This window comes from Nicotiana tabacum, chromosome 18 (genome assembly GCF_000715075.1).
Source record: "Nicotiana tabacum cultivar K326 chromosome 18, ASM71507v2, whole genome shotgun sequence".
NCBI lineage: Eukaryota > Viridiplantae > Streptophyta > Magnoliopsida > Solanales > Solanaceae > Nicotiana > Nicotiana tabacum.
Window position 1 is genome coordinate 136,787,513 of NC_134097.1, and position 10,640 is coordinate 136,798,152.

The 10,640-nt window shown below is 37.5% G+C and overlaps 2 protein-coding genes across 2 annotated transcripts; one reads left to right on the forward strand and one right to left on the reverse strand.

Moving 5' to 3' along the window:
- Positions 1 to 788: 788 nt before the first annotated feature.
- Positions 789 to 1,478, forward strand: LOC142172718 (uncharacterized). Its single transcript, XM_075236392.1, has one exon. The coding sequence runs from the start codon at positions 789 to 791 to the stop codon at positions 1,476 to 1,478; it is 690 nt and encodes a 229-aa protein (XP_075092493.1).
- Positions 1,479 to 8,018: 6,540 nt separating this feature from the next.
- Positions 8,019 to 9,852, reverse strand: LOC107812310 (uncharacterized). The gene is made up of 5 exons (XM_016637370.2): positions 9,814 to 9,852; positions 9,243 to 9,491; positions 8,834 to 9,022; positions 8,592 to 8,692; positions 8,019 to 8,523 (listed from the first exon to the last, which is right to left on the reverse strand). Exons 1-5 carry the CDS (start codon positions 9,850 to 9,852, stop codon positions 8,019 to 8,021), a joined length of 1,083 nt encoding a protein of 360 aa, XP_016492856.2.
- Between the last annotated feature and the right edge of the window lie 788 nt (positions 9,853 to 10,640).

Below are 10,640 nucleotides of genomic sequence, written 5' to 3' on the forward strand. Positions count from 1 at the left end.
TGATTTGGGTGAAGTTTGGTTTGAAGATGAAAATATGTTTGGACATACGTTTTCAAAAAATATTTCCCAACTTTATTTCGAAAAAATATGTATATAATTCCCAAGTTTTGGGATTTTGACCCAAAATCAGCAATTGGGGCGATTTTGGGATTTCAGGTTTAGGATTTGAGATTTTGCCAAAATGTGAGCAAAATTTGTTGGAGCTGAAGTTAGTAGTGTTAAAGTTAGTAAAGTTAGTAGTGTTAAGTAGTAAAGATGGGCCAGCCCATCTTATGTAATTATGTTATTCTTATTGAGGCTCATTAAATGAGAGGCCCAATTGTATCATGTACATATGAGTGACCCATTTGTATTAGTTGTACAGATTTTGAGTAATAATAGATTTTACAATTTTCTTTGAACTCTCTCTGCACCGGCATATCCTAGAGTTCTTCATCTTCTCATTGCTGTGGAATTCTCTCTAAATTCACTTCTTAACATGATATCAGAGCCACGGGATGAGCTCATCGCGTTAGATACGTTGCACATCGATGAATTTTTATTTACGATTTCGTCAGACCTGTTTGTGTTTTTGATCTCGGAGGAGATTCAATTTTTCCGGCGATCTACTCAAATTTTCTGGCGATTTTTCTCTTTTTGAGCCTTCGGTGAACATTTGCGGTATTATCTGGTTTGATTTCTATTAAAGGTTTTGGTCTTTAGAGATTTGAGGCAAATTTGGTACTTTTTCTCCTGATTTGAAACCCTAATTTTGATTCATATCAAATTCTCCTGTAATTTCTTTTGCTATGGGTTCGACTGTAGAAGATATATCTAGTAATTATAGTGTAACTGATAATTCAGCTGTAACATCTTCATCTCCACTATATCTGCTTCCTTCTGATTCACCTGGTACAATTTTGGTCACCACAACTTTTGATGGCACTGGCTATGGAAGTTGGCGTCGAGGAATGTTATTAGGACTCTCATGCAAGAATAAGCTAGGCCTGATCAATGGAACAGTTGTGCGACCTAATTCCACCTCTCCTTTACTCGAACCTTGGATTAGGTGTAACGACATGGTTGTAGCTTGGATTCTGAATAGTTTGGATAGCGAAATTAGGGAGACTGTGATGTACACTGAAAGTGCTGAGAAACTTTGGAAGGAGATTCGGCGCAGATTTGGTCAAGCTAGTGGAATTAAGATTTTTCAGATTTGTAAGGAAATTTCCTCGATTAGCCAAGGTTCATCAAGCATTTCATCATATTTTAACAGAATTAAAAAGTTGTGGGATGAGCTTTCTTTCTCTGTATCATATCCCGATTGTGTTTGTGGATGCAAAGAGACCTACCAAAGGTTAGATGAAGAACAGAAGGTTCATCAATTTCTAATGGGTTTGAACGAATCATATTCCACTATTAGGAGGAACATACTTATGATGAAGCCTCTACCTGATGTGGATAGTGTGTACTCGATGCTTGTTAATGATGAGAGCTAGTCTAGTGTTCAAACTAATATGCCATCTCTTAATTCTGATTCTACTGCTTTCTCTGCTGGTGTTCAGAAGCCATACTCTCAAAGAGTTAGTTTCGACACTCAAAGAGCTAGTTTTGACCCTTCCAGAAAGAACAATATTGTTTGTCGTTATTGCAAGAAGCCTGGTCATCAGATTGAGAAATGCTACAAGCTTCATGGTTACCCTTCTGGTTTTCAGACTAAGTTCAAACGGACTGCAGCATTTGCTCAAGTGTCTGATACTCCACCTATTGGACATCCTGAAAACTCTGCTGGTGATACCAAAATAGTTCAATCTGATGGTGGAAATTCTAGTATAACCAAGGAACAATTTGATCAATTGCTGATTTTTTTGCATTCTCGAGCTTCTGGAACATCACAAGAGATCTCTGCTGGTTCTGCTAATTTTGCAGGTTTGATAGGTAATCCTGATTTCAAATCTTGTGGTCTACTTGCTTGCAATTTTTCTAGGGTAGAAGATAACACTTGGATCATAGATTCAGGGGCAACTCATCACATGACCCCAAACTCTTATTTTCTAGTTGACATTAAACCTCTAGTCTTACCTTATCTTGTCACTTTACCAAATGGTTATAAGGTAAAGGTGACTTGTACAGGTACTCTTACCCTGTCCTCTGAAATATCTCTTACTCATGTTCTCTTAGTGCTTTCCTTCCAGTATGATCTCATTTCTCTTGCTCAACTAATTTTACAGCTGAATTGCTTGGCTTATTTTTCCTCTATTGCTTGCGTTTTGCAGGGCCCTTCTCTGAAGAAGCCAGTGGGTCTTGGTAGTCTTCAGAATGGGCTCTACATTCTCAATCCTACAAACCTTGTTACTTCTAAGTCTACTTTTCATTCTTCATTTGTAAATACCATTACTGCCTCCACTTTACATGATTTGAATAAGAGTAGTAGTCCTACTTCTAATCTTTCATCTTCTGTATATGTGAATGCTGGTGTTTCTTCTGCTATTCAATCTCATGAGTTGTCTTTTGACCATTCTTGGCACTTGAGGCTTGGACGCATGCCCTTTAATAAAATGAAGTTCATTCCATTCTTGTCTGATAAACTGCCAAAGAAACAAACATTCTTGTGTCCTATTTGCCCCATGGCTAGACAACAAAGACTTCTATTTCCTGAAAGTAAAATACATTCCACTTCGCCTTTTTAATTAGTACACATAGATCTTTAGGGACCCTATCACACACAAATATATAATGGGTTCAAATATTTCATGACTATTGTGGATGATTTCTCTAGAGCTACTTGGACTTTTTTACTATCTTCAAAGAGCAGTGCTTTCACCTTGTTACAATCTTTTGTGCTAATGATTATAACTCAATTTGATGTCTTGGTCAAAGTAGTAAGATTTGATAATGCTTTTGATCTGGGTTCTAGCTCAGCAGCTCAGTCCTTCTTCTCTGCTCATGGAATTCTACACCAAAACTCTTGTCCACATACACCACAACAAAATGGTGTTGTGGAGAGGAAACATAAACACCTTCTTGAAACTACTAGGGCACTTCTATTTCAGTCCAAACTCCCTGTTAAATATTGAGGTGAGTGTATCTTGACTGCCACTTACCTCATAAATAGGTTTCCCTCACCTTTGTTAAATCACAAAACTCCCTTTGAGTTACTTTATGGTGCTACTCCTTCCGTTACCCATTTTAGGACATTTGGTTGCCTTTGTTTTGCTGCAGTCCTCAAACTATATAGAGACAAATTCAAATCAAGATCCATTCCTTCTATTTTTCTTGGGTACAGTGCTGGCAAGAAGAGTTATAAACTACTGTCATTATCCAATTCCAGTGTTTTCCACTTCATGAATGTTGTTTTTCATGAAACTGTATTTCCTTACTCTTCTCCTGATTCTACTCATTTGTTTCCTCCTTCTGTTGTTACCCCTTCTTCAGTCCTTTCTTCCTTTCCCACTCTTGTTAGTCATCCTAAAAATAGTAGTTCTCCTCCTTTTTCTCCTTTTAACTCTTCTAATCCTTCTTCATTGCCTAGTAATACTGTTAGTCCTTCCTCTCCTTCCCATGCTCTTTCTCCTGTTCTAAGAAGGTCTCTAAGAACTCACAATCCTCCTTCCTAACCTGATGATTATGTTTGTTCCTCTGTTTCTAGTTCTAAAGTTCCTTCACCCTCTGATCTTTGCTTGCAAGAACCACAATTTTACCATCAAGCTGCCTCCAATCCTGCTTGGCAGGAGGCTATGATGAAAGAATTTCAAGCATTGGAAGCCAACAATACTTGGGATATTCTTCCTTTGCCTCCTGGTAAGAAAGTCATACCTTGCAAATGGGTGTATAAGATAAAATAGAGGGCTGATGGTTCAGTTGAAATATACAAGGCTAGGTTGGTCATTAGGGGTGATAATCAGTTAGAAGGGGTAGACTTCACTGAAACCTTCTCTCCTGTAGTTAAATTGACAACTATTAAATGTCTCCTATCTGTAGCCATTAAAAGACATTAGGTAGTGTACCAACTTGATGTCAGCAATGCCTTCCTCCATGGTGATTTGGATGAAGAGGTATTCATGAAAATCCCTCAAGGCTTAACTGTTTCTACCCCTACCTCTGTTCCTGTTTCTTCATTAGCTTGCAAATTAAATAAGTCCCTTTATGGCCTTAATCAAGCCTCAAGGCAATGGTATGCTAAGCTTTCCTCTACTCTTCAATCTAAGGGTTTTCAACCTAGCTTGAATGACTATTCTCTATTCAGAAAATTGAATGGACCACATCTCACTGTAGTAGCAGTTTATGTGGATGACATACTGTTGGCTAGGGATGATGTGTCTGAGTTGAATAATTTGAAAGCATTCTTAGATGCTCAGTTTAAGATCAAGGATCTTGGTGAGGTTCATTACTTCCTTGGGCTTGAGATTGTTAAATTGCCTCAAGGATACTTGATCTGTCAAAATAAGTTTACTTTGGATTTGCTATCTGATTTCCAATGTTCTGCAGTTACACCTGTGGTAGCCCCTTAGACTCCCATGTCAAGTTGTCATCTGAGGTTGGGGATTTACTATCTGATCCATTTGTTTATGGAAAATTGGTAGGCAAACTCAATTACTTGCAGCATACCAGACCTGATCTTTCCTATACAGTGCAATATTTGAGTCAATATATGTCTGCTCCTTGAGTCCCTCACTTGGAGGATGCTTATCATGTTCTTAGATATGTCGACGGCACCTCTGATTTGGGTATTCTACTTTCTAGCACTCCTGACTTTTCTTTGCATGGTTTTTGTGACTCTGACTGGGCTAGTTGTGCTGATAGTAGAAAGTGTGTTTCTGGTTTTGTGTTGTTCCTTGGAGGCTGCCCAGTTTCTTGGAAGTCCATGAAGCAGCCTACTCTTGCTTTGTCCTCTACTGAAGCAGAGTATAGAGCTCTTTGTTTGTTGGTAGCTGAAGTTACTTGGATTGTTCGATTGTTGGGTGAGCTGGGTGTGGATAATCTCAGCCTTGTTGCTCTGTACTGTGATAATCAAGCTACAGTCCATATAGCCAAAAATCATGTATTTCACGAGCGGACCATACATATCGAGGTGGACTGTCATTTTGTACGGGACGCCTTATCTGCTGGTTTGATCTCCTTGCATTCTATTTCTACATCTGCTCAACTTGCTGATATTTTCACTAAATCTTTGCTTGGTGTGCAGGCTTTTCTTCCCAAGCTTGGAATGGCCAACCCTTCCAGCTTGCGGGGGAGGTGTTGGAGCTGAAGTTAGTAGTGTTAAAGTTAGTAAATTTAGTAGTGTTAAGTAGTCAAAATGGGCCAACTCATCTATTGTAATTATGTTATTCTTATTGAGGCTCATTAAGTGAGAGGCCCAATTGTATCATGTACATATGAGAGACCCATTTGTATTAGTTGTACAGATTTTGAGTAGTAATAGATTTTACAATTTTCTCTGAACTCTCTCTCTGCACCAACATATCCTAGAGTTCTTCATCTTCTCATCGATGTGGAATTCTCTCTAAATTCGCTTGTTAACAAAATTTATGGTCAAACATGAGTTTGAAAATAAATTTCAAATTTATTTTGACAAAACTCATGGCCAAACGGGTCCTAAATATTAAACATTTCACATTTCTAACCTTTTGCTAAATAATCGTGTCAAATGAGATACTTAGGATATGAACAAATTAAAAGAGTAAAACTCACTATCAAAATTAATTAATTACTAAATACTCTGTTTTTTTATACAAAACGATGGAAGAAGTAACAGTAGAACAAAAGTTGCTGATCCAAACTTGACAAATTGCTCGCCTACACAGATTTGATACTAAATATTCTTTCTCTCTTTTTTACGTCTTTTGTGGCCTTTTCCTTTTCTTTTTTCTTTTTTTAATTTTATTAGAGAAACCAATTTTAAAACATCAGCATGATGCAAGAAAAACCAACATATTGTTTTAGCATTTTTTTATACTGATTGATGGAGGTCTTGATTCAAAGAATTTTTAAATTTTAATACTACTTTTTGTTTTCACCACGAAATATTTGTAATACCCTTTTGAAGTCTTTTGTCCTTTTATGTAAAAAGCAAAGATTTAAAAGAAGAAAAGAAAACTAATTTTTCATGTATCCGGTCTGGCTAAATAACAAACGACATAAATAAATATATAGGATCAAGTTCTTCTTTTTTTCCTTGGATACCCCATTATGAATCATTAATTATTGTCCCCAACATGTCAAAACTTCTTTGGCATATTTCGAATATCAGACAAAATGACAAAAATGGTCTATTATGTTTACTTATTGGTTCAAAATAATTCTTTAGATATGCTTGCTAAAGTTTATGGATTGAATGCAGTAAGAAACCCTAGTTGAAAGGGAGAAGAGAGACGAGGAGAAGAGAAGAAGGAAATGAATGAAACAGTAACATTTTCATTTTGCTCTGATGAGCTGTACAGTAGACTATATATATACAAAGGAGTTAACTTCTAATTAACCACTCTCTTACATGATTAACTTTTAACAACCTATCTAACAAACTTAACTAATCCAACCATGTATAAATAGACTAAACTACCCTTCATGCTTAAGTCACTCCTCTTTCCTTAACACTCCCCTCAATCTAGGTGATACAAAAATATTAAGAACATCTAGCTGGGACATCAAGTACTCATGTTGCACTCTAGTTAAGCCTTTTATTAAAACATTTGCAAGTTATTCTTTTGTGGCAACATACTCTGTCTTCACCATCCCCTTTTGTATCTTTTTCCTTATAAAGTGACAATCGATCTCAATGTGTTGGTACATTCGTGAAATACTGGATTTGCAGCTATCTGAATTGCTGCCTTGCTGTCAGTATGAATGGTCACTAGAAGAGCAATTTGCACTCCAATATCTTTAAACAATCCAAGTATCTAACTACTTCTGCCACAGTCGATGCAATGTTTCTGTATTCTGATTATGCAGAACTCCTAGAGATAGTGCTCTGCTTCTTATACTTCCAGGACACTAGTGAGTCACCATACATAATGAGATTCCAGTTACAGATTTTCTAGTGAGAGGACAGGCTGCCCAATCAGCATCACAATAGGTTGTGACTATGTTCTTCTTCTTAGTAGACAACAGTATGCCTTGTCCAGGATGATTCTTCACATATCTGACTACTCTTTGTGCAGCCTCCATATGAGATATTTTGAGTTTCTGCATGAACTCACTTAGTGTCTAGGATCAGGTAACAACTCATCAACTATTGTGTTATGCATACCTGTATGTTCATTATAATCCTTAGTGGTTAGTTTAGTGTTGGCTTCAATAGGTGTAACAATTGGTTTTGCAGCTCCTAGTCCAAGCTCAAAGATAATTTCAAGGTTTACTTCCTTTAGCGCATTAGAATGCCTTATTGTGACCTAGCAAACTCAATGCCAAGAAAGTATTTCAGTTCACCTAGGTCTTCCATTTTAAAGGCTTGCTGCAGTTTGGCCTTGATTTCTTCTAATAGCATCAGATCAGGTCTAGTGAGGAGTATGTCATCTACATACACCAGGATAACTATAGTGTGTTTGCCTGTGCCATTTATGAATAATGAGTGGTCATGCTGGCTCTACATGAACCCAAACTTCAGTAGTGCTTCAAAGAGTTTGCCATTCCACTGTCTTGGTGCCTCTTTAAGTCCATATAAGGATTTTAGAACTATGCATATTGGTCTGCTCTCCCCCCGACTCTAAAATCCTTGTGACAGAGTCATATAGATATTATCATGTAGGTCCCCTAGCAAAAAAGCGGTGTACACATCCATTTGATAGATATGCCAATGTTCAAAAGCAACAACATCTAGAATTGTCTTAATAGTAACCATTTTGACTGTAGGACTAAAAGTTTTCGGGTAGTCAATGTCCTCTTGTTGGTTATAACCCTTGGCCACAAGTCTAACTTTGAACCTCTCTACCTCCCAAGTGGCTTTGTACTTCACTTTATATATCCATTTACAAACAATTGGTACTTCATCAGCAGACAAAGGTACCACATCCCAAGTATGATTAGATTCTAAAGCAGTAATCTCAGCTTGTATTGCATTGCATTGCATCAACCCACCTGAGATCCTTGACTGCTTCTTCAAATGTAGTAGGTTCTACTATTGAAGAAAAGGCAGCTAGATAGCATTGATACTTGGGAGACACACCATCATAGGAGATGTAGTTAGCAATATAGTAAGGAACATATTTGTAACTGGGACCTATCACAAAATCCTTCAACCATATATGAGTATGCTTGGTCCTCAAAGATCTTCTCAGACTAGTAGTGTGTTGATCAGCAGAAGGCAGTAAGGTTGACACTCCTTCAGTGGTACTAGATAGCTGCTCTGGTGCCTCCTGGCTTGAGTCATCACCTGTAGTGCTTAGATTAGTAGATGTAGAAGGAGAAGATGCATGTCCTGAACTGTGAGGCTCATGTGAAGTAGATATATAGTCTGCACCATAAGTAGAACGATCAGAGGACAAGAACACAGGTGGAGATGAATGAGACTCCTTAAAGGGAAAAATATCCTCTCTGAAGGAGACATCCCTATTGATAAAGAAACAGTTAGTAGCAAGATCCAGTAACACATAACCATTTTTGAGTATCAGAGAAACCCATAAGAATAGTAGGTTTGGCCAAGGAGCTTATCTGTCTCTTGAACTTGCTTGACATAACATAAGCAACCAAGAACTCTCAGATGCTCCAATATAGGTTCCTGTCCATATAACAGCTCAAAGGGAGATAAACCATTGAGAACAGAAGTTAGCATTCTATTGATAATATAGACAACTACAATAACACAATGACCCAAATATTTGATAGGAATATGTGCTTGAAATCTCAAGGCCCAAGTTACCTCCAGAATATGTTTGTGTTTTCTCTCAACAACTCCATTTTGCTGAGGGGTATATGCACGAGTCTTCTGGTGAATAATACTATATTTTTGAAATAGGACATGACAGACAGAATTGACAAACTCAGATCCATTATCAGACTTGACTGCCTTTAGAACTTTGTTGAATTGAGTTTGAACAAAAACAACAAACTGAGTAAGAACTACACAAACATCAGACTTTACTTTCAAGAGAAACAACCAAGTCATTCTAGTGAAGTCATCAACCACTGTTAGAAAATATCTACGACCATCAAATGTTGCATATTTGTAGGGACCTCAAACAGCAACATGAATTAGATCAAAAGGATTAGTAGTTTTAATACAGCTATTAGGAAAAGGGCAATCTGGTTTGCTTAGCACATGGACATACAGTGCATTTATTTATGATGTCAGTAATATTTGCTAGTTTGGCAGGAAACAACTTCTTAAGAACTATGCTAGACACATGTCCTAATATTTTGTGCCACAAACTAATATCAATAGTAGAGTTCCTCCTGTGCGACTTTATTCCAGCTGCAACCAATGAGATTGCAGTGAGCTTCTTGGATCCATGTCTCTGCAGGAAATACAAGTCATCTCTCTCCCTACCAATCTCCCTTACCCTGCCACTGAAGAGATCCTGAAATACACAGAAATTACGATAAAAGGAAGCAAAAATCTTAAGTCTCTTGTCACTTTGGAAACTGATAAAAAGTTAAATTTGAACTAAGGCACATAGAAAATTTCTTTGATGACATTGTTGTTTGAAATATGACTATCTCCAATATGTGTGACTTGAGTGACATCTCCATTAGGTAGTAGAACTTTTCTGGGATCAGTGGGAGCAGTTATGGAGGTTTTGGTTAATAGATTAATATCTGAAACCATATGGTTTGTGGCTCCTGTATCAATGATCCATTCCTATGGGCTAGGTGATGATGCTAATAGAGCAATGGTAGTACCTGCTGCATTTGTTTGGGAAGTAAAGGATGAAGTGCCATTGTGACTGTTGTTAAGGATCTGCATGATTTGCTCATACTGTTCTTTGGTGAATGGAAAATCACCTCTTTAAGCTGAAGGCTTGGCATTTACAACACCTTGAGCCTGTGAAACAGCAGGGCCAGCCTGAACCTGAGCACTAGAGCTCCCTTGTACCTAACATTTTTCAGCACTCTGACTCATAGCATATAGTGACGATAGTTTGCAGGCAGAGACTGCAATGGAACACACTGAGAGGCATTTTCAGCATATAGAGGCATAGAGTAACTAGGTTCTACCATTACATTATGTGCACTAGCTCCCCTTTTCTTATTGAGCTTATAATAAGAGGGATAGGCTATGATTTTATAATAATTTTCTTTATCATGACCTTTCATTTTATAGAAATCACACTGAACATTATAGTTCTTTCTAAACTTTGGGTTAGAGTTAGACTTAGCACTATAGAGTGCAGTAGAGTCATAGGTATTTGCATTCACAATAGGAGGAGGACCTAACACACCAGCTGATGCAGCTACAGCCTGTTGACTCTCATCACTCATAAGCATAGCATAGGCTTGATTCACTGTTGGTAAAGGCTTCATCATAAGGATTTGACTACGAACTTATGAATATGAGTCATTTAAGCCCATTAAAAACTGATATACATTTTGCTTTCATAGATGCACAATAAACTCCTTTGTTTGGGATAGTCACACCCAGATGTAGGTATTACAGACTCAGATTCATCCCAAAGATCTTTAAGTTTTGAGTAATAGATAGAAATAGAGGAGGTACCTTGACACAAAGT

Bases quoted from the DNA above. Each gene is read 5' to 3' on its own strand.
- LOC142172718 (XM_075236392.1), top strand. From the start codon at position 789: ATGGGTTCGACTGTAGAAGATATATCTAGTAATTATAGTGTAACTGAT.
- LOC107812310 (XM_016637370.2), bottom strand. From the start codon at position 9,852: ATGGCACTTCATCCTTTACTTCCCAAACAAATGCAGCAG. The intron at 8,693-8,833 runs GTAACTTGGGCC...TTATATGGACAG, and splicing joins AACACAAACATATTCTGGAG to GAACCTATATTGGAGCATCT. The intron at 8,524-8,591 runs GTTTCTCTGATA...CTTTATCAATAG, and splicing joins CAAACCTACTATTCTTATGG to GGATGTCTCCTTCAGAGAGG.